Consider the following 25,707-nt stretch of genomic DNA (forward strand, 5'->3'; position numbering starts at 1 on the left):
AGGCGCGCACACCCACACACACACACACAGGCGCGCACACACACACACACACACACACACACACACACACACTCACACATTCACACACAGGCGCGCACACACACACACACACACACACACACACGCGCACACACATGCACACACACACACACACACAGGCGCGCACACACACACACACACACACACACACATTCACACACAGGCGCGCACACACACACACACACACACACACACATGCACACACACACACACACACACATTCACACACACACACACACACACACACACACAGGCGCGCACACACACACACACACACACACACACAGGCGCGCACACACACACACACACACACACACACATTCACACACAGGCGCGCACACACACACACACACACACGCGCACACACATGCACACACACACACACACACAGGCGCGCGCACACACACACACACTCACACATTCACACACAGGCGCGCACACACACACACACGCGCACACACACCAACACCCACACACACATACCCACACACACACACCCACACACACACACACACACCCACACACACACACACACACACCCACACATGCACACACACGTATATATACACACGCACATTTTACAAACATAAACATCTGTCCAACATACAATAAGTTGAACAGCTGTATTCTTACTACACTTCTGAAAGTGTGGAGCGTCTCTGAACTGAGATGTGTTTTGGTCATGTTTGCTGATGTACAGCACGTTACTAGATGCGTTCGATTCTTCAGTTATTAATGAACTCCACATCACAGAGATTCTTCTCCTCATGGACAGATCCTCTCGACTCGAGTGTGCATTAGTAACGATCTAAACTACAGCGGCTCGATCCCTAACCAGTGAACATGAGCACAGCTCTTAGAGAGGCTCTTCCATGTGCTTCTGTGCTTCAGATGTGCTCTCAACAAGACATTAATCATCAAAAGATCAATGTTAGAGACACGGTCAGATATGTGCACCAATATTCTCCCCTCAGATTGATTTCCAAGCACATTTGTATTAATATTAAGTGCATTAAATGTAGCTGTTGTCATCTTTAATGTCAAATACTCATATTTTTTCAAATAATTAAATCAACCAGGATTATATAGGACAGTTAGCGAAACAATTTAAACAACATCAACAAAAGTCATCTTTATACTGTAAAGCATTTACTCTCAGAAGATGAATATAATAATCACATAATGCGATCAGATTCATGTAACTTTTGTCCTCCAACATAAAATATAGACTGCAAAAATATGATTCTCTTCCTCAGTATTTTGTCTTTTTTTCTAGACAACTAGACAACCTTAAAACAAGATAATGGAGAAGTAAAATGACTTTTTCTGGAAAACATGTCAAAATTATGTAAATTTATGCTTAACATTAGAGCAAATATTAGAGCAAATATCTACCAATGGGGTCAGACAAAAACTCTTGCTTTTTCTTTAAATTACATTTATTTTTCTTACACCATTGGCAGATATTTGTTCTTGTTTTAAGCATAAATTCACATAAATATTAATACATTTCTCAGAAAACAAGTCTTAAAATTCATATTTATGTCATTTTGCTTCTGAAGTAAATGTATCTATATATCTATCTATCTATCTATCTATCTATCTATCTATCTATCTATATATATATATATATATATATATATTTTTTTTTTTTTTTTTTTCATGTAAAATAAACAAAACAAAAATTAATAACAGGAATGTTACAAAAAAATATTGCTCTTAAAATTGTAATATTAATTATTAATATTGGTTAATAGGATGTATTGCAAAATAAAAATGCATAAAAATAAATATTTGATGTAATATGAACAGATAACAATATTAGTATTCCTAATAATAATAATAAATGTAGAATTATATATACATACATATATATATAAAACATGATTATTGCTCTTGATAATGTAATAATGATTTTCAGTGCTGATTATGAAATCATTAAAAAAAGTTAAGACTACAAAAAAACTATGCATAAAAATAAATAAATAATATCATTTCCAAATTGACTTAATTAGAGCATATGTAATAGATTCATTTTACTTGTGCATAAGATGATTTCTGTCCCCTTTTCTTGCATTTGGATCTATTTTTGTTCATTTCTTGTGTTGCATTTTTAGCCCTCGAGCACCTGTGATTTAAACGAGAGGCTCAAGAATGCGGAAGCAAAAATTCAGCCTCCTATTATCGACCTGATCCAGAGCGGTGCAGGAAACCCTGCGATCAGTCCATTAGCAGCGGGACGCGGTCCTCAGAGGAGCAATGGTGTCGGACATCGCCCCGAGGGTGACCCGCATTAGCCCGGCGGATCGGGTGTCCAACATTCATCTTCTTTAAACGCTGGGATATTTGGGGCTCATTCCGGGGCGTCATTAGCGTTGGGTTTTGATGTAGTGGTCATTCATCACGGGCCGAGGGTCGTGATTACCGTCGATCTGAGTTCTGCTGACGTTAAACAACTGCTGCGAGGAGTTCGGAGCGGTTCGCCACATTACTGCGCCTCTTATGTGTAATTATGCTGAAATACATTAGCGGCGTATCCGACTTCCCATGTGAGGGGCGCACGTGATCCGGAGAATATCACTGCAGTGCTACACATGCTTTCTTATGGTTTTCCAACTCGATCCAAGCAGCTCAGAATTCAGCCGTCCATTGATTTCTATTCTATCTACTTTTATTTATAAAAAATACTTGACCCTCTACCATTAGAAACTCTCTAATGTTTTAAATCCATTTATTTTTGTTATTTTTATTTATGATAAAAAAATAACTTGACCCTCAAACACTAGCTCTATTTTTTCTACAACTAGAAAAATAAAATGCATCAGTTTCCACAAATATATTGAGCAGCACGACTGTGTTCAACACTGATAATAATCAGAAATGTTTCTCGAGCAGTAAATCATCATATTTTCATGATTTCTGAAGATCATGTGACACTGAAGACTGGAGGAATGATAAATTAGAGTTTAACAAATAATAAAATAAAACATATCACTTCATTAGAATGAATGAATGATGAATGAATAAGTGAAATCTCACCATGACGGTCAGTTTTCTCGTTTTGGCTTAATTACTGTGTAACAAGACTAAAGGTTAAAGTTGATGTCTGTGAGAATGCAGTGTTCATGTTCCAGTCGGAAAGATGGAAACGAAACGCTCCGAACTCATGTCAGTCTTACCGTGATCGGTGATCTTGCAGGACACCAGATAGAGCTCCTTCAGGCTCCGCCCCTCTTTAGCGATGATCTCCACACACCTGTCGACACACAACAGGGTCAAGGGTCAGGAGAGGTCAAAGGTCATCTGCAAAGCAGGTGTTATTCCATCACCTGGAGTAATAACATCCACTGATCCCATATCTGCATCTCAAAAGAAAATTGATAATTTCATTGAATTGACTCTGATTAAATACTAAAAAGGCCATGACTTCAAAGACACATCGACGGGCCGAGATAATGATGAATGCTGGCTGGAGAATCACAGCAATCCTGTATAAATTTGACCCGTTAACCTCTAGAGCAAGATTTATTCTCCAGAGTCCAGCCTTCAGATCTACAGCTGATACAAACACTGCTGATGATGGGGAGTCAGTGGAGATCAGCGAGGTCCTGAATCCCATTTACATTCATGCATTTGACAGACGCTCACATCTGAAGCATTAATGCATGCATTGAATCTACAATTCTACATCTCTGTCCAGATGCTTCACCCTGAGAGTGACCTGATCCAGACCACATCAGTCCAGACCAGTCAACTCTCTCATGTCCAATCCAGTCCAGTTCAGTCCATTAATGACAAGTGGCTGATGTCATCACAGCAAATTATCTCGCCACTCAACGCCTGAGCCATTGAGTTTCACCCGAGTGAAGAACAAAAATCAGAAGAGGAACAGGAGATTGATGCTGGAACTAAAGCTGTAACAAATAAATGTGTGATATTACACTATCGTGAAACTGCATGTGACACACTCCTGAAATTTATCAAACGTCATACTTTTCATAATTTATTTAGCAAATTGTTACATCAAATATAATTATTTTGTAAAAAAGAAACAGTTATGATGTGCTTCCCATTTTATGTTGTAAATCATGTGTTAATATAAGTTCATGGCTAAATAAATAAAATAAATTAATGAATAAATAAATTAATAAATCTTTAATTAAGTTAATTATTTTCATATGTGATTTATATGTATGTAAGCAATTTTATATTTTCTGATTTTTAATGTTAATGTTTAAAGTTTTATAAATTTTTCTTGTGCACTTTTGTTATTTTTTTATTAGCAACTGTTGTCTTTAAATGTCTATATAGTTTTAATTATTAGTTATTATTTTAGAAAATAAAGAGAAAACATATATTCAGTTATGTTTGATTTCAAGTAACAATATGTTTTATATTTTAGCTTTGGTTAACCCTGATGTGATTCAATAGCATGTAATTTGATGAAATAATGACTGCTTTTATCTTCCTGCAGGCTGATCGTCTGAAATCTCTCTGCAGCGCTTCTCTCTGTTTCCTGTCCTCACTAATTCCTCTTCCTGTGTCGCCGCGCCGACCACGACTCAAAGCCGTGATGTCCAATAAGAGACATTAGAATAGTTTCCAAGACGACAGAGACACTCCACTGTCAGCCAATTAGGGCGAGAGCAGCGGCGGGCGAGCGAGGGACGTTCAGACAGAGAGAGAGAGAGGCCGGCTCTCAGGACGGATGAGTAAAAACACACTGATGATGACGAAGATGCATCTTCATCGCGACGTTTGTGTGTCATTAGCGTGTTTGCTTTAATGAGAGCTGCTGATTGGACTGGGAAAGAGAGACGACTCGATGGAAACACACGGACACACAAACTTCAAAACAACATGATTCTGATGATTTAACAGCTGTATATACGAGCAGATCTGACCCTCACCTTCACTAACCAGTATACACTCACTAACAACAACCAGCTTTCTGTATTTCACTCCCTCCTGTTGCTTTCAAACTCATTGATTTAAGGATAAAAAATATCTCTTTTCAGATTTAACAGGAGTTTAGTCTCACTCTACAACCAAACAAACCTTGCTAAATATAAAATACAAATAAAATAACTGAAATAATATAAAAAGGTACATAAAAAATAAAAAATCACTTGAAATAAAATAAACACAAAAATACAATATACAATACAAAATGTAAACAAAAACGAAAAACTAAAATTAAAATCAAAAGCTTGAAACAAATATATTTTTTAAAATAACTAATACACTAATTGCTAAAACTGACTGAAATAAAATAAAAAGGAAAATATAAAACATTAAAAAACTAAAATGGTACTACAATAGAACTGCACACAACACCAGCTCAATTTCATACCATCTTAATAACAGCTCCAACCTTGTTATCTTTTAATTATATATTTAATTAAATACAAATAAAAATAGTTAAATAAAAAAGAAAAATTTATATGATGTAAAATAATAAATAAATAAATGTATTCATTTAATAATAGCTTTTGTATTTATAATAAATATAAATAAAAATGTTTTCAATATTATTAATGACTAAAAAAATAACTAAGCATATAAATGGAACTTTTTTTTTCATTGTATTTGTTCCTTTGCTTTTCTTGCCCTATCAGCACCAATGGCTTTTGTCACGGCTAAGTTGAGTGTTTTAACAGCAGATGATACAGTAAACACTCCTGGACTCAGGAGAGATCAGAGGAGACTCTGTCAGCACAAAGACGAGACTACAGCCGTCAGGAGTCAAACCTCAGATGTGTGGCTCCGCCCCCGACACCCGCCTCCACCAATCAGAGCACAGGACAGATGTGACCTCATGAGTCAGACGCTCAAAGACAGAGAGACACTCGGAGCCACAAACACGACAAGCTTCACAGACTCTGATTATCAGACTTAAATTATGAAATCATTTCATTTACAGTCTATATTGTGATCACATACGTGGTTCCTGATTTAAAGGGCCAGTACAGCTATTATTACTGATCAGAATCACTTCTAAGCAAAAACATTTATATCGGGGTGAACTATTCCATCTTTATATATTAATTTATGAATATATTCATATTTCTATATTATTATTATCATTTAAATGTACTTATTGTATATTAATATACTAGTAATACATATTTATAACCATTTCTATATTCTAAATGTGAGAAAATAAAGATGTTTACATTATTTATAAAATAAAAAAGGAAAATATAGATTAACATTAAGTATTATTCTTAAATGACATATAATAATATTATTTATTACTATTTATTTGTAGCAATTATTATTTATTATGGCCAAATATTACTATATTCTAAAAGTAAACGAAATAATAAAATACAGATATAGATTTAAAAATACATATTACATTGCAATATCTATTTTGAATTATCATTATCAATTAAATTTCATATTTTCACATAAATAATAAAAAAATAAATACATAATATAAGAAAATATAACATTGTAATACTAGTTTTAATTAATAAATTAGATTGATTTTTTAAAAAAGTTATTATTTATATTTTATTTTCTATAACAAGAATGATAAGTTAACTTATGATAAATATCTTTATGATAAATATAAAATAAATATAATAGACATCTTTCAAAACAATTTAATATTTATAAACATTTATTAAATGGCAACGTTAATTTTTGTTCATTATTAGTAGCTACTATTTTCTAAAAGTGAACAAAACAAAGCACGGATATCAAATAAATAAAATAAAATAAAGACAAATTATATATAAATAAATGTAAATAAATAAAAATTCAATGCTTGTTTTTAATAGTAAACATAACATTGCTACATTTAAAAATATTTCATATTATCTGTATTTCATTTTACATAGCAATAATTATAAATTATCTTTATAATAAATATAAAATAAATCAAATAGAGATGTTTTCCACTCTTCCTCTCTAAACCAGACAGCTCTTCATATTCACACACAGCATGAGTGACACTGCCATCCGTGTTTAATAAGAAACATTAGCGTGTCGCTCTTCACATCTTCAGCAGAAGACAACACCAACTCAACAATAAAGAGACGATTTATCACAAAAGAGCCAGACAGACGAAACCCAGACTGTTCACGGAGAAAACCTCATTTAAAGACACAAACTCAAGGCTGCGGTTCCTCCATTCAACACAAACTATACCTGAAACACTATTATAACTCAACAAAAGCCATCCAATCTGCTCCTGACAGACGCACAAACTAAAACAACACAAGTCTGGAGCGAGTGAATGTGAATATATACGACTCGGTCTTAATCAAATGGAGGGGCGGATCAAACCACGCTCGCTTCTTCGCTTTAGCAAATTATTCCTGCTGTAAATTTCTTTTTATACGTCCTAATAAAGCCTTTTATGCATGACTGGAAATGTTGTGCTCATCAGATGTTTTTGTCTTTGATTCTTGCGCATTGTTCTCGCATGAAAGAGGAAACTAAGACCAGAAAACTGAAATATTCACAAATATCTGTGCAATCTTTGGGAGGGAAAATATTCTAAAAATTCCTTAAATGTTAAAATAATTAAGATTTAATAACTAGATTTCATGCACTTTTAGGCTTTTGATACAATTAATAAAAAACCTGAATCAACGTTACGATGAAAAAGTGATTTTTATTCATATTTTGAATTTGTTTTTATTTTAATATTTTTTAATTTACTTTTAGCTTGTCTTAGTAATTTAGTTTTTTTATTATTATTATTTTAATTGTCAAATGCCTATAGTTTTTTTTTAATTGCTTTGAATTGTTACTCTGTAGTGAATCAAATTAAAACAAAAAGGAGAATTAAATTACTTTTTTTTGTATTAAAAAAATACGTTTTAAGTATTTTAGTATTTTTCAAACTAAAATAATTTAAATATATGTAATAATGTAAATAAATTTGTGTTTTATTAATTGTCTACATAATATATAGACATTTATTATTTGTTTATATATTTTTTTTTTTTCAGTTATTTAAATAAATGAAATTTAACCAAAAACAGTTTGTTATTTATATTCATTATTTAAAAGTTTATATAGTTTTTTGTTCATTTATTTCAGTAGAAGTTAAATTACAAGAAAATGAAAAGTTGTAATAATGTTTGTTGTTTTTAAATATTTCTATAGTTTATTTCAGTTTTAGTTTTAGTTATTTCAGTACACAAGTTAAACTAAATTAAAATGAGAAATGCTGCCTTAGAAACTCGCTGAAATAAAACAAGCTTAGTTTCTATATTATTAAATTATTTTGTTGATGGTTTTAGTTACTGTAATGATAATACCTTGTGATAAAGGACATCCAACCTTCATATAAAAAAAAATTGCTATTAAAATATTCTATAATGCGTTGACAGAGGATAAAGTTTGTTTGAATCACTTGTTTAAATGATTCAGTTCAATTGCAACTATTCACTTATTTCACATTTGAAGGTTATTTTTATAATTTAATTTCTTTCCAGTAACAGTATTCGACATTTTAATGTTTAATTATTCAGAACATGCAATGCATTTGTAACTGCAGGTTAAATGCATTGATGTCTTGTGTGTAAACACATCTAAATGCTTCTTCAGACACAGCTTCTGTGATTCCTCTGCGCTGCAAAGATTCATTCAATTGATACTGATTTAATGTGCATAACAGCCCAACTGTCTAATATTATAATTCAAAGATTAAATGTAAGAATTTGACTCAAAATATGATGCATACTTTAGAAAAAATAGCTTCATAAAGGTAAAAATGGCTGAAGTGCTGGAGAAACCAGGTGAAATACGGCGGAGAACGAGGTAAAAGCTTGTCGTTTCCACACACCCTGACAGAGAGCAGCTCCTGAAATTACACGGCCTGCTTTTAATTACAGAAAATATGCCTCAGATGTCGGGCCACGATAAAACGAACATCCGCCCATTTCACTACAACTTCTCTGAAAATAATTAGTGCTCATTACCTTCAAAAGCAGATGAAAAAAGAGAGAGCTTTAAGCTAAATATATACAACAGGCAACTAAACAAGATAAATTTACATTGGTTTTCCTCAATATATGAGCAGTAGTAATTTACAAAATTCATAAACGTCCTTCAAAAAAAGTAAAAAAATGTCTTTAACTGTTTCATGTCTATAGATTTGCTCCATCTCTGCTGGTTAGCAATGAAAACTGATTTGTTGGCACTGGTTAAACGGGACACTTTCTACATGTAATGAAGTCCAAGTGCATGATTTACAAGCCATCTATATTAATAATAGATCATGCAAACAGCATAATGATGCAAAGGCCAAAAGATGCATTAAAATTTGATTGCTTTATGCACTCCTGACTCATTCATGATAAATTCATCCACAGGTGAAAAAAAAAAAAAAAAAAAAAAAAAATATATATATATATATATATATATATATATATATATATATATATATATATATATATATATGTATATATAATTATTAAATTAAAATTAAATAATGTTAATGAAAAATAAAAAATTATAAATAATTAAATAAATGCATTTAAGAAAAAAAATCAATACAATTAAATAACAAAAAAAAATATATACATTTTTATTAAATTAAATGCCATCAAAAGCTCATTACAGTATTTCTCCTCTTGCCATAAAGCCCAAAAATATGCATTAAATGGCCTTTAAACAGATTCCGTCATTTCATGCTCTCCTGACTTCTAATAAATTCACCCAAAGATGTAGAAAACAATAAAAATAATAATAAAAAAAGAATAATTTTAAATAATTTTAAAATAAAAAAAATGTAATTAAACAAACAAAAAAAAAAAATTCTTTTTTTTTTTTTTTTTATCACAAACTAAAAAAAAACAATCCATCCACAGATCAAGTAAATGGCACAAAACAGTATTTCCCTCTTACCATAAAGCCCAGAAGATGCATTAAAATGCATTTAAACAGATTTGGTTTCTTTCTGCTCTCCTGACCGGACTGACTAAACGTTGATTGAATTTCAGTGTTGGAGACTTTTTAAACTGGATTTCAAGAGCCAGTCATCTGGATTTCTGCGCTGGGAATATCAGTAATGAATAAAAATGGCTTCATAAGAGTTGAGATACTGGACTTGTTCAAGTCATTTAGGAAGCAGCAGCTCATAAAGAACTTTTAATGCAATATTCCCCGAAAAAGCAGAGAGAGAGACGCCGAGAGGATCTTTAGACCCGAGCGCACGGAGCCATTAGGATTCCTATAAAACAGGCTTGAGAATCTCAAACGCACGTCCGAACGGATCGCGTCTGATCTCACGCCAAAGTGATTCGATCCTGCTGGAGAATAAAGCAAGAAGCTGTTTATCCTTCTTCAAGGTGAATATTCTTCCCCTGCTTTCACAGATTTCATCACAATCCCATTATCTGCACTGGGAAGTCAACTTCAGAACGAGCTTATCACAAACGAATTAACTTCACAACTACAGACAGCCAAAGGAAGAGAAGTTAAAGCAATTAATGAGATAAATCCCCAAGGATGCAATCGCACCGTCCCAGACAGAGCAACACAAACCATCTGGAATATAAAGCCATGATAAATGTTGAAATGCATTGAATTATCAGCTGTTTTATGTGTGGAAGGGTTACTGAAAAACAGCTTTATATTAACAGACAGATATACTGTACTCATATTTCAGCTTAAAATTAAAATTGATTTTTTTTTTGCCTTAAAAATTAAGCATATATTTAGCACCATTAAGTTTTGTGTGCATTGCAATATTATTTTCTTTAATTAAGGCATATAAATATTAATAATATTAATAATTAATAATATTTTAGTGCAGAAAATGTGCTTAATTATTAAATATAATGAAACCGGTTTAAGGAGAATTGTGTCAAATATAATTTTCAATATTTTTCTTTTGATTTTTGGGCGAAATATGAGATGGACATGACAAGGATTTTAAAAGAGAAGAAAGTTATTAATATACCCATTACATAGAAATAACATCTACTCTAAAATAAAATAATAAACTTTTATATGTAATTATATATATGAAATAAAGCCGCAAAATGAAACAAAATAAAATAAACAAAAAATGAAATAATGCACAACAAAATAAAATAAAACAACAAAAAATTTTAATAAATAAATAAATAATAATAATATAATAAAAAATTTTAAAAAGAAAAGAAAAGAAAAATCTCTTAATTTAAATAATTTACTCCGGTAAAAGATTACATTTAGTTAACAACATTATATTCCTAAATTAAAAGTTGTTTTTAATGAATGCATCTGCTAAATAAATAAAAGATCTATGACTGTACAGTATTGTTCAAAATAATAGCAGTACAATGTGACTAACCAGAATAATCAAGGTTTTTAGTATATTTTTTATTGCTACGTGGCAAACAAGTTACCAGTAGGTTCAGTAGATTGTCAGAAAACAAACAAGACCAAGCATTCATGATATGCACGCTCTTAAAGCTGTGCAATTGGGCAATTAGTTGAAAGGGGTGTGTTCAAAAAAATAGCAGTGTCTACCTTTGACTGTACAAACTCAAAACTATTTTGTACAAACATTTTTTTTTTCTGGGATTTAGCAATCCTGTGAATCACTAAACTAATATTTAGTTGTATGACCACAGTTTTTTAAAACTGCTTGACATCTGTGTGGCATGGAGTCAACCAACTTGTGGCACCTCTCAGCTGTTATTCCACTCCATGATTCTTTAACAACATTCCACAATTCATTCACATTTCTTGGTTTTGCTTCAGAAACAGCATTTTTGATATCACCCCACAAGTTCTCAATTGGATTAAGGTCTGGAGATTGGGCTGGCCACTCCATAACATTAATTTTGTTGGTTTGGAACCAAGACTTTGCCCGTTTACTAGTGTGTTTTGGGTCATTGTCTTGTTGAAACAACCATTTCAAGGGCATGTCCTCTTCAGCATAGGGCAACATGACCTCTTCAAGTATTTTAACATATGCAAACTGATCCATGATCCCTGGTATGCGATAAATAGGCCCAACACCATAGTAGGAGAAACATGCCCATATCATGATGCTTGCACCTCCATGCTTCACTGTCTTCACTGTGTACTGTGGCTTGAATTCAGAGTTTGGGGGTCGTCTCACAAACTGCCTGTGGCCCTTGGACCCAAAAAGAACAATTTTACTCTCATCAGTCCACAAAATGTTCCTCCATTTCTCTTTAGGCCAGTTGATGTGTTCTTTGGCAAATTGTAACCTCTTCTGCACATGCCTTTTTTTTAACAGAGGGACTTTGCGGGGGATTCTTGAAAATAGATTAGCTTCACACAGACGTCTTCTAACTGTCACAGTACTTACAGGTAACTCCAGACTGTCTTTGATCATCCTGGAGGTGATCATTGGCTGAGCCTTTGCCATTCTGGTTATTCTTCTATCCATTTTGATGGTTGTCTTCCGTGTTCTTCCACGTCTCTCTAGTTTTGCTCTCCATTTTAAGGCATTGGAGATCATTTTAGCTGAACAGCCTATCATTTTTTGCACCTCTTTATAGGTTTTCCCCTCTCTAATCAACTTTTTAATCAAAGTACGCTGTTCTTCTGAACAATGTCTTGAACGACCCATTTTCCTCAGCTTTCAAATGCTTGTTCAACAAGTGTTGGCTTCATCCTTAAATAGGGGCCACCTGATTCACACCTGTTTCTTCACAAAATTGATGACCTCAGTGATTGAATGCCACACTGCTATTTTTTTGAACACACCCCTTTCAACTAATTCAACTAATTGCCCAATTGCACAGCTTTAAGAGCGTGCATATCATGAATGCTGGGTCTCATTTGTTTTCTGAGAATCTACTGAACCTACTGGTAACTTGTTTGCCACGTAGCAATAAAAAAATATACGAAAAACCTTTATTATTCTGGTTAGTCACATTGTACTGCTATTATTTTGAACAATACTGTATATTACTGGTCTGCATGCAAAACTCTATCATCGCTGCTTTATTAATCTTTAAAGCACATTCAATTCTGAATCTGCTTAAACTGAATGAGTCTGAAGACGGTTGTGATCAAAGCAGGAATCCTAGTTACCAGACGAGGAGAACTGGAGCTCATATGAAACACATTCATCCTCAGATCCGTGCCATTACGACTAATGCTCAAACAGATTTCAGAAATCATACAGGACGTGTGGAAGAGTCGATGGATGACATGGAGCCTCAGCACAGACTCATGATTCCTCTTTGTTCCTCCACAGCAGCACATGTTTAATAGCAGACATCATGACACACCGCAGAGAGACGTGAAGAGACATCTCTCGTCTTCAGTCCTGATCTTCTGATGCACACACAGAAGATAAAAGAGCTCGAACAACTGCTTCCAACTCAGTGAACTAAAAAGATTCTTCACATAAACCCATTATTATAAATGCCATATTTACCTGTGCCCTTCAGCAAGTTGGAAATATACAGATAATATAGGTTATTTGGTTATTAGCTCGCAGTTTCATTCGTGTATATATTAGCAGTTCGGAATGGAAATGTTCATATTTTGTTTGTTAACAACATACTTTTTGTACCTTAATTTCAGTATACAGTATTGTTCAAAATAATAGCAGTACAATGTGACTAACCAGAATAATCAAGGTTTTTCGTATATTTTTTTATTGCTACGTGGCAAACAAGTTACCAGTAGGTTCAGTAGATTCTCAGAAAACAAATGAGACCCAGCATTCATGATATGCACGCTCTTAAGGCTGTGCAATTGGGCAATTAGTTGAATTAGTTGAAAGGGGTGTGTTCAAAAAAATAGCAGTGTGGCATTCAATCACTGAGGTCATCAATTTTGTGAAGAAACAGGTGTGAATCAGGTGGCCCCTATTTAAGGATGAAGCCAACACTTGTTGAACATGCATTTGAAAGCTGAGGAAAATGGGTCGTTCAAGACATTGTTCAGAAGAACAGCGTACTTTGATTAAAAAGTTGATTAGAGAGGGGAAAACCTATAAAGAGGTGCAAAAAATGATAGGCTGTTCAGCTAAAATGATCTCCAATGCCTTAAAATGGAGAGCAAAACCAGAGAGACGTGGAAGAAAACGGAAGACAACCATCAAAATGGATAGAAGAATAACCAGAATGGCAAAGGCTCAGCCAATGATCACCTCCAGGATGATCAAAGACAGTCTGGAGTTACCTGTAAGTACTGTGACAGTTAGAAGACGTCTGTGTGAAGCTAATCTATTTTCAAGAATCCCCCGCAAAGTCCCTCTGTTAAAAAAAAGGCATGTGCAGAAGAGGTTACAATTTGCCAAAGAACACATCAACTGGCCTAAAGAGAAATGGAGGAACATTTTGTGGACTGATGAGAGTAAAATTGTTCTTTTTGGGTCCAAGGGCCACAGGCAGTTTGTGAGACGACCCCCAAACTCTGAATTCAAGCCACAGTACACAGTGAAGACAGTGAAGCATGGAGGTGCAAGCATCATGATATGGGCATGTTTCTCCTACTATGGTGTTGGGCCTATTTATCGCATACCAGGGATCATGGATCAGTTTGCATATGTTAAAATACTTGAAGAAGTCATGTTGCCCTATGCTGAAGAGGACATGCCCTTGAAATGGTTGTTTCAACAAGACAATGACCCAAAACACACTAGTAAACGGGCAAAGTCTTGGTTCCAAACCAACAAAATTAATGTTATGGAGTGGCCAGCCCAATCTCCAGACCTTAATCCAATTGAGAACTTGTGGGGTGATATCAAAAATGCTGTTTCTGAAGCAAAACCAAGAAATGTGAATGAATTGTGGAATGTTGTTAAAGAATCATGGAGTGGAATAACAGCTGAGAGGTGCCACAAGTTGGTTGACTCCATGCCACACAGATGTCAAGCAGTTTTAAAAAACTGTGGTCGTACAACTAAATATTAGTTTAGTGATTCACAGGATTGCTAAATCCCAGAAAAAAAAAATGTTTGTACAAAATAGTTTTGAGTTTGTACAGTCAAAGGTAGACACTGCTATTTTTTTGAACACACCCCTTTCAACTAATTGCCCAATTGCACAGCCTTAAGAGCGTGCATATCATGAATGCTGGGTCTCATTTGTTTTCTGAGAATCTACTGAACCTACTGGTAACTTGTTTGCCACGTAGCAATAAAAAATATACTAAAAACCTTGATTATTCTGGTTAGTCACATTGTACTGCTATTATTTTGAACAATACTGTATGTTATGAAATTAGAGAACTAAGCCAATAGTAGCACTGGCGGTGTCACTTGATTTGGATGGGAACTCGGATTGTGAATCATTTGAGTCAGTTCGAGAGCTCAGAGCGGGTTCGTGAATCATTTGAGTCAGTTTGGGAGTTCGGGGCGTGAATCATTTGAGTCAGTTTGGGTTCGCGAATCATTTGAGTCAGTTTGGGAGTTCGGGGCGTGAATCATTTGAGTCAGTTTGGGTTCGCGAATCATTTGAGTCAGTTTGGGTTCGCGAATCATTTGAGTCAGTTTGGGAGTTCAAAGCGGGTCCGCGAATCATTTGAGTCAGTTTGGGTTCGCGAATCATTTGAGTCAGTTTGGGAGTTCAAAGCGGGTCCGCGAATCATTTGAGTCAGTTTGGAAGTTCAAAGCGGGTCCGCGAATCATTTGAGTCAGTTTGGGTTCGCGAATCATTTGAGTCAGTTTGGGAGTTCAAAGCGGGTCCGCGAATCATTTGAGTCAGTTTTGGGAACACAAATCATTTGAATCAGTTCGGGAGTTCGTAGCGGGTCCGCGAATCATTTGAATCAGTTCGGGAGTTCGTAGCGGGTCCGCGAATCATTTGAATCAGTTCGGGAGTTCAAAGCGGGTCCGCGAATCATTTGAATCAGTTTTGGGATCGCGAATCATTTGAATCAGTTCGGGAGTTCGTAGCGGGTCCGCGAATCATTTGAATCAGTTTTGGGATCGCGAATCATTTGAATCAGTTCGGGAGTTCAAAGCGGATCCGCGAATCATTTGAGTCAGTCTGGGTTTCGCGAATCATAGCTGTATATGGATAGGCATTTTTAACTAATTTAGAAGCTAGTTCTAATTATGTTTTCCAAGCGTGTTTAGGTGTGATATGTGAACTCGTATTTTTTGTTTTAATGATGTGTCTTTTAACAGTATCATCAGCATGAATAAAATGTGATATTAAGTTACCGGTACTACAAACATAATTTTATTACAAATACAAATGTTGCAGAATAATGTAATATATGAATGAATGATAGCCTAAAGAACCTTTGTGCCAAAGTTGAGTAAAGAACCCTATGTATATATATTTTCAGAATGTGACGACTATGTCTTCAGTAAAAGTTTCCAGAGACCACGGACCAGACTCACTCAGTGACCTCATGCAATCAGAAGTTACAGACCTCGTTTGACTAATTACTGCCTTTCCCCGGAGATGTGCTTGTGAGACACAGTGAAGAGAAGTAAAGCGCTGTGTGACAGGAAGAGGATATTACATCACCACCAAACACCAGACACACACTTTCCATCAGCTCACGCCGTTATATCACACGCCAGACCGCTTCACGCACCTGTGCAACACTCACTATATCCACTACATACACTACAGCGTACAGCGTAATATAAAACTGAAAAAATTACCTTTTTATTTCATTTATTTATTTATTTTTTATAAAAAGTGATTAACAAACTAAGGCTCACTCTTTTCAAAAAAATAAATAAGTGGATAAAAATGCTTGTCAATATTGCTGCAGTTATTGTTGTCAGTTAACTTTTAGTTGTCAATAAAAGATTATTGGAGTATGCATTAGACTAAAAATACTATTTTGGTCTTTGTAATTATTTGTGATATTTACTAGCAATTTCTGAGTAAAAAATTGATTTACCACCAATTCTTTTGTTTCTGTGTATTTGTGATGCATTTTCAGCCTTTTTTTTTTCTTTTTTCTTTTTATTGATAGCATTTATCACATGCATACAGTAAAATCATGTAAACCGATATATATTTTACAGCAAATCTCTTTATTGCTTGTATTGTTTCAAAATGTAGACTATATTATCGTTTTTAATCGCTTTATAAAAATTTGAATAAAGATGTATGGATACAGTAAGCTCAATGTAAAGCCAATTTCTTTATTGTTTATTTAGTTGCAAAATTTAAATAATTTTATCACCAAACTCTAATCTGCTAAATGCAACTCTAAGGCAAACAGATCATGCTTTCCTGTAAGGACAATATGCACTATATAAATTAATCTGACTTTGATTTTTGACTTCATGCACTCCGATCAGATGAATTCACACACACGACGGCTGAAAACACATGCATGCACCTGAGAAAACCTCAGAAGATGATGAATCCGGCAGAGGACCGGATCACTGTAATGCGGCGTCTTTGGCAGGACTTTTCCTGGCACCAGAACAGAACGAGAAAACAATCGCGAGACCAATCCGTCATTCATGACACCCAGCGGCGCCCCGAGATCTGCAGCTTTACAGAAAGCGACAAAACTCCCACCAAACGTCTGACATGCGGGCGTGAATGTGAAGCACTGTTCGCCGCGATAAATGCTTCCATGTGCCTCCAGAGATTCAGATCATGATCACAAACACACGAGTGTAGAAACATGGATGCGCTTTACACTTTCACGGGTCATTACATCATATCACATACTGTTGCATTTATATCAAATATGCTGGAAATAAACTTTCAGTACAGAAAAATACAACCGTTCTGCGCCAGCTGCAAGATTTTAAAGGGCCAGTTCACCCAGAAATGCCATTAAAAATGCACTTATCCTTATTTTTCTGTATGACTTTCTTTATTTTGTGTCAATGTTTTGAAGAACAAAGATATAGATAACATTGACTTTCATTGTATCGACGAACATAGTTTTTTTTTTAATTTTTAAATTTCTTCCACAGACGAAAGTAAGTCATACATGTTTTGACTAAATAAATAATGACAAAATGATCATTTTGGGGTGAAAATATTCTTTTAAGACCTTTTTTACTGAACCATGTCAAAACTGACAATACTATAACAAAACCTGACCACAAACAACCATAATGCTGTACTGCCACTGTTTATGAGACTTAATTGCTAGTTTTTAGAACATATTTCACATAATTTATTTAAATCAGTAACTTTATGATGATATGAGCTAATTACGCCACAGTCAAAAATTAAATATATAACAAACAAAATTCACAGAAATATACAGTGCATTAAACATACTGAATGAAATCGCTAAATAACATAATATTTATTAATATATAATATTATATAATATTTAAATAATTATAAAATAATATTCAATAATAATATTAAAATAATATGGTGATTGGAGTATATTATTAAAGTTTGAGGTTGGTACGATTTTTTTATGTTTTTAAAAAAAAGTATTTTCTGCTTTTTCTGCATTTATTTTATTAAAAATACAGTAACATTTTTAAATATTATTAGAATTTAAATAACTGTTTTCTGTGTGAATCTGTGTTAAAGTGTAATGTATTTCTGTGATGCTCCGCTGTATTTTCTTCAGTGTCACATGATCTTCAGAAATCATGAAAATATGATGATTTACTGCTCAAGAAACATTTCTGATCATTATCAGTGTTGAACAATGTCGTGCTGCACAATATTTTTGTGGAAACAGTGATATATTTTATTTTTCAGGATTCACAGATGGACAGAAAGTGCAGAAGAACAGCTTTTATTTTAACATGATTTTAAATGTGTCAACTTTCACTTCTGATCAATTCGAACAATGTCCAGCTGCTCTATTACTTTAATCTATTTCCTGTAACTGTGAAAGCCATTTCCTGTGCTCATCTATCTCCTCCCACTGAAGAAAACCCCAGGAGATTCACCATCAGGAACTCAGAAAACATTGATGTAAAGAACAAACAGCAGATAAAAACACATATATAATAACTCATGTTCCCCTCAGAGATCGGTTTCTATCCTGCAGTGAACCTGGACGTGTCTTTAATCACCAACAGAAGCTCTCAGATATTGCAATCTGAAACTGCTGTGTGCTGTTTTTCTGAGCACGTGTACAGCACACAGCACAGGTTATTCTGGGTTAAACTACTGACCGCTGGGAATCCAGTCCTGCTGCTGTGTGTTAAAGCACAGCTGATACTCCAGTCACAGACACAAATATGAACACAAACACAGAGACCAGAGCGCCCACGGCACTCACACATTCACTCCAATATTCAGCATCTCTCCAAAGACGGCGCAAACACAGCAGAGCCCGAAGCACACTGTGAACATACTACACACACAACCAATAATTCAATCAATGATACAGCGCTTTAAAAAAGAATCAACACTACACACATACTTAGCCATAGTTTAGGGACATCAGAGGATGTTCTATTGGCAAAAAATAATCCACTCCATCCATCCACCAATCAAACCATCATCCATCCATCCATCCATCCATCAGCCATCATCCATCCATCCAATCAATGATCCAACAAACCATCATCCATCCAATCAATCATCCATTTATTCGTCCATCCATCAATCCAACAAACCATCATGCATTGATTCAACCAACCACCCATTCATCCATTCATCTATTAAAACACCCATCTATCCATTCCTCCAACAAACCATCATCCATTTATTCAACCACCCATTCATCCATCCATCTATTAAAACACCCATCTATCCATCCATCCATTAAAAGAACCATCATCCATCAATTAAACCACCCATTCATCCATCAGCCATCCATCAAACCATTCAATAAATCATCCAACAAACCAACCATCTATCCATCCATTCCTCCAACAAACCATCATCCATTCATTCCACCACCCATCCATCCATCCATCCATCCATTAAAAAAACCATCATCCATCAATTAAACCACCCATTCATTCATTAGCCATCCATCAAACCATTCATTAAACCATCCAACAAACCAAGCATCCATCCATCCATTCCTCCAACAAACCATCATCCATTTATTCAACCATCCATTCATCCATTAATCCATTAAAAAAACCCATCATCCATCAATTAAACCACCCATTCATCCATCAGCCATCAATAAAACCATTTATCAAACCATCCAACAAACCAACCATCCATTTATCCATCATCCATCCATTAATCCATCCATCCAACAAACCATCAGCCATCCATCCAACCATTCAATCAATCATCCAACAAATCATTCATCCATCCATCCAACCAACCAACCAACCACACAATAATTCCATCATTTTAACTATTTATGGCCCATAGACATAAAGAATTTACTTATTTTCAACATTTTATTTTTGTTTGTTTGTTTTCCCCAACACATTCAAATACAAATAACTGTCACTCTGAAATATTAAAGCCATTCTCACATCAGAGCTTGCGACTCAAAATCATATGTTTTCAAACACAGCCACTTCTCATAACACACACCAACATACTTTGAATATAAGCTGATGCGATTTTATACAAAACCTGCTCACTGAGATCTGAAAACTTCTGCCAAAACGCTCATCTGTTCACAATAACACTTCCAATATGTGGCCTTTAATGACTAATGGCTTGACTGGAGCTGTCAGAGGCTGGCTGTGACTGACCAGAGATCAGCAGGCGGTCAAACACAGTCAAATTCACTGCTCAACACTCACTAAACTCTGACCCGATGAAGAGCACGTCTAAGTGCTCCGTTTGCTCAATCCACGGCTTTAAAAGAGCTTTTCCACTGGAATGACAGTGGTCTAATTACACGCTGAAACTCACCGACACATCCCCTGCGCTCACACTAACAATCCCGATCAGAACAACCTGCTAAATCCACTGGAAACCCACACAAACCACCACTAAAAAACTGAGCTAGCAAAATCCCACTGCTCCTAGTCAAATAACAATAATACTAAAATTGGATTAAATATATTATACTGTATGTTATGTGATTATTATTATTATATTGCTAATTACGTTTATGGTTACAATTATTGTTGTTATTATTATTATTGTATTTTTTACTTAACTATATTATAAATATAATTACATCAAATATACAATAAATAATAATAACATATATTATTATAATTGTAATATTTATGTAATCTTCATTAAACTACATTTATTATTGGTCCGTGTCCAAGTTTAATCCTTGGATAAAAAAATGCAAATTAATTTATTTGCGCGAATAGATTGCATATAAAGTCAATGCAAAGACACGAAAAGAGGCGAATTTGCGGCAGGTGATGTGAATGACGCTAAATCCACGACACGTTTGCCGCAAACGCGATATATTGGCCTCAATCGCATCTTTCACGCAAGTAAAAAAATTTCAACTCAAGTGGAAAATTCGCCAAATTGTGTGCACCTCTGTGTGGTGTTTAATTAGTTTAAATGTTAAAGAACTGACTGAATCACTAAACAATGCTGGTGATTGACAAACAAACCTAATTAAATACATTTTCATAAATTTAAGTCACCACTGTTTTATTCGTTTATGCTACAAATAGCAGCGCAGAAAGAAAAACACTTTATATACAGTAGTCAACATTTGAAGTGGATCAAAAAAGACAAGACGGGCATTATTTTGGTTTTAGGACAACTTTGATGAAAGGTTTTGATCCAAATGTTGACTACTGTAAATATTTAATTCAGGTTTCCATATGGCGGCTGTTAAATGAGTATTCACAAATTATTCAATCTGTCAACAAACACAAACCAAAAACACTGAATAAACACGTTAATATTGCTCCTTAGCAGCAGGAAACTGAATCTGGCATCACACTAAATCTGTTTACTCATGAAAACACTTCATCATCACGGCTAGTGGCTCACTGTTGCGTTATCTTAAGATATGATGATCTGACTCTAAACGCAAACGCTCATTCATAAGCACATGATTCACACACGATGGATGATCCAGACGGGGACGGTTTAATGCTCTCTGCAGGTTCCTCTGCTGCTCGACATAAAGGATTTAAAGGATTAGAGAACATAATCTCAATGATCCTATCTACAGCGCTGACATACGGCATGAGCCCTGAAACACAAACATCAGTCTTGTTTTACTATTACAGCTTTTAGGCATATTTTAAATTATATATATTTTTTATGCTTTCTGCTTTCATTTCAAGTTATATCGGTATCGCTGATATACTAGTATTTGTTAATATTTTAAATGAGATATTTTCTGTTTTCATTAAAAAAAATTGTAAAAGGATTAATAATTTGTTCATGTGTTTTTGTAAATTTCATTTAGTTATTTAGCTATTTTAGTATTTTTGTAAATATTTTGAATTAGTTTTCATATTAATAAAAACATTTTTTTTGTATTTAGTATAACTTATATGCAATTATAATTTTTGTAGATATTTTGAATTTGCTATTTTCTGTTTTAATTTTCATTTTAGCCAAAGTGTCAGTAATTGTTTTGTGTTTTTATAATTTTTATTTAGTTATTTAGAAATCTTCTATTTTATTTTATTTTTTTAATTTATTCATTTTTGTTATTTTAGTTCGTCAAATTAAAATGATAAATACTGCTTTGACATCTATTGGAAATAAACTAAGATTTTATTATTTATTTGTAACAAAAATCCCATTTTATAGTTTTATAAATTGTAATTATCAAGAATAAGTGTTTCTATCCATTTAAAGATTTTCTATGCATGGAAAGCAAAGAAATTAAAAGATGCATCAAACATTTCTGTGCATTTCACCAACAGAATTAATTTGATTAATTTGGACTACATGTAATCTATTGTATATATATTGCATTATTGCATTACATAGGATCATGATGCAAAGATTTAAAAAGAGTGCAGGAACGGATATCATCTGAAATATCCATATTTCTGAATCTACAATAAACACACAACTGATCTGATTAAATGTCAATTTTGAAGAATTGTGCTCCATTCAATATTTCCCTGCAAAGGCCAGCTTGAGTCTTTCACACACCTGAGGGTTTTTACTTCGTTCCTCAGTTATTTCAACCAAACATTTCAGCAGACAGATGTAAAAATGACTGCATGGATTGAAATAACGATGCGTTTGAGGGTCTTTAAAATGATTGAGGTGGGCTTGTAAAAACACAGTCACATGACCTCAGACGGACACAGAAACCACTGCACACTAGTTAGTGGCCTGAAATACGACATGCTAAAGAAACCCACGTCTCTGTGCATTTCTATCACTGTTACAGCAGCTGCTTCACTGAAAAACATCTCCACCTCAGTCATGATCACGAACTACATCATGCTTCATCATGCTTCTTTTTTTTTGTACATTGCAAATACAAACATCTAGAAGTACAAGCTAACTTCTTTATCCAAGTAAAACACTGTATAAATAAAAAATAAGCATAAAGCAGGTCTGATTTATTGAAGACAACCAGCGTATTTAAACAGCCTGTTGTGAAGGACTGCCTCATGAATATTAATTAGGTCACTTTGATGGACAGTCCAATAAAGTTCTCTAGCAATGTCAGCATGACCTAATTAATATTCATGAATCTCACAGTTCAATACGATGACATCAAGAGCAGTCAGTCAGTGACCCACCCACTTGATCCGCCTTAAATAAATCACTCAATCTGTGAGTTAAGAACTGAATATGATGCACAGCCGTTCACTAAACACGAGTCAAGCTGGAACAGACAGACAGTGACGATGATATAAATAACATTAATATAAATAAATGAGTAATCAGACGGGATGAGTTCAGTCAATGAGAACACACACACACACACACACACACCTGAACTACCTAAACTAAACAAAACCTTAACTGAAACCTAAAACACCAAACCAATCAATCAATCAAAATAACAATGGAAAACTTCATTGAATCAAGTTTGAATTTATGAGACAGAAATCATGAAATAGCTAGAGCATCATTAACTCTAAGTCAGCTGGAAACGAAGGCCAGCACTGACGGATCATTACACATACATGGCATCTCTTCAGAAGGACAACGCAATATTCTCTGCTAAGACAAATATGACATGAGGGCAAAATACATTTGATGTTTGTCTTTTTCCACTGACCATAAAGTCCATTTCACTCCTGACTGCTTTTGGCACGCTTGCGTTTATTTAATATCACTTACAGTCTCTCAGAAACATCCGCCTTCATTAATACCGTACGAGATGCCTGAAAACTCGGGTTTGTTGTCCAATGAAAGCTTGCATTTTTATTGGCATTAAAATCTTGTTTCAGCCAAAATATAAATATTGTAGCCAACATGCAGAACGACGTGCGTCACGCCTGTAAAAGCCCCGAAACGTCTTGAACAGGAACGCTGTTGTTTCTACCTGCAGGAGTCTGTCCTGAACTCTTACCTCACTCTATTCGGACAGAAATAGAACCGTTCAGAGAAATTAATTTGAAAAACAACCATCTGAAGGCCTTTTCCCTGGAGACGTGCCATTTATAATCCTCAGAACACACATCATGAAGACTTTTTTAACATGTGTTAATATAATTCACTCATCATTCATCAACAGTTGCTAAGGTACTGTGGGTTGTTGGTATAAAGTTGCTCAGGAGTTGTTACAGTCTTCTGAGCGGTGGTTACTAGGGTGTTGTCAGTGATTGCCATGTTTTGCTTTAAGAGTGTTGTGGGTGGTTTCCAGGGTGTTGCTGTGGAGTTGCTAGGGTGTTGTGGGTGGTCACCAGGGTGTTGCTAAGGTCTACTGGGTGGTGCTTGCTATGGTGTTGTCAGTAATTGCCATGTTTTGCTTTTAGGGTGTTGTGGGTGGTTTCCAGGCTGTTGCTGTCCAGTTGCTAGGGTGTTGTAGGTGGCTGCCAGGGTGTTGCTAAGGTCTACTGGGTGGTGCTTGTTATGGTGTTGTCAGTGCTTGTCATGTTTTGCTTTAAGAGTGTTGTGGGTGGTTTCCAGGGTGTTGCTGTGCAGTTGCTATGGTGACGTGGGTGGTTGCCAGGGTGTTGCTAAGGTCTACTGGGTGGTGCTTTCTATGGTGTTTTCAGTGATTGCCAGGTGTTGCTTTAAGGGTGTTGTGGGTGGTTTCCAGAGTGTTGCTAAGGTCTCCAGGGTGTTGCTATGGTGTCGTGTATGTTGCTATGGTGTTTTCAATGATTGCCAGGTGTTGCTTTAAGGGTGTTGTGGGTGGTTTCCAGGCTGTTGCTGTCCAGTTGCTAGGGTGTTGCTGTGCAGTTGCTAGGGTGTTGTAGGTGGCTGCCAGGGTGTTGCTAAGGTCTACTGGGTGGTGCTTGTTATGGTGTTGTCAGTGCTTGCCATGTTTTGCTTTAAGAGTGTTGTGGGTGGTTTCCAGGGTGTTGCTGTGCAGTTGCTATGGTGACGTGGGTGGTTGCCAGGGTGTTGCTAAGGTCTACTGGGTGGTGCTTTCTATGGTGTTTTCAGTGATTGCCAGGTGTTGCTTTAAGGGTGTTGTGGGTGGTTTCCAGAGTGTTGCTAAGGTATCCAGGGTGTTGCTATGGTGTCGTGTATGTTGCTATGGTGTTTTCAATGATTGCCAGGTGATGCTTTAAGGGTGTTGTGGGTGGTTTCCAGAGCGTTACTAAGTGGTTGCTATGGTCTCATGGGGGGGGTGGCTGATTGTCTGTTGCTATAAAGCTGATAGGGTGTCGTGGGTGATTCCCAAGGTGCTGTTGTGCAGTTGTTGTGCAAGGTGCTGTAGGTGGTTGTCAGGGTGCTACTAAATGGCTGCTATGGTCGTCTGGTTGGTGGTTGTCATGGTGTTGTCAGGTGTTGTGATAAGGCAGATATTATGTTGTGG

At 35.2% G+C, this 25,707-nt stretch overlaps 1 protein-coding gene across 1 annotated transcript in view; it reads right to left on the reverse strand.

Moving 5' to 3' along the window:
• Positions 1-25,707, reverse strand: part of LOC113106920 (F-box/LRR-repeat protein 17-like) — a 101,206-nt gene that overhangs the window by 40,876 nt on the left and 34,623 nt on the right. Inside the window, exon 3 of the mRNA XM_026268965.1 lies at positions 3,219-3,295. Coding sequence (XP_026124750.1) covers positions 3,219-3,295 — 77 coding nt within the window. The remainder of the gene's footprint in view (positions 1-3,218; positions 3,296-25,707) is intronic.

Source organism: Carassius auratus, chromosome 8, assembly GCF_003368295.1.
Source record: "Carassius auratus strain Wakin chromosome 8, ASM336829v1, whole genome shotgun sequence".
Lineage (NCBI taxonomy): Eukaryota > Metazoa > Chordata > Actinopteri > Cypriniformes > Cyprinidae > Carassius > Carassius auratus.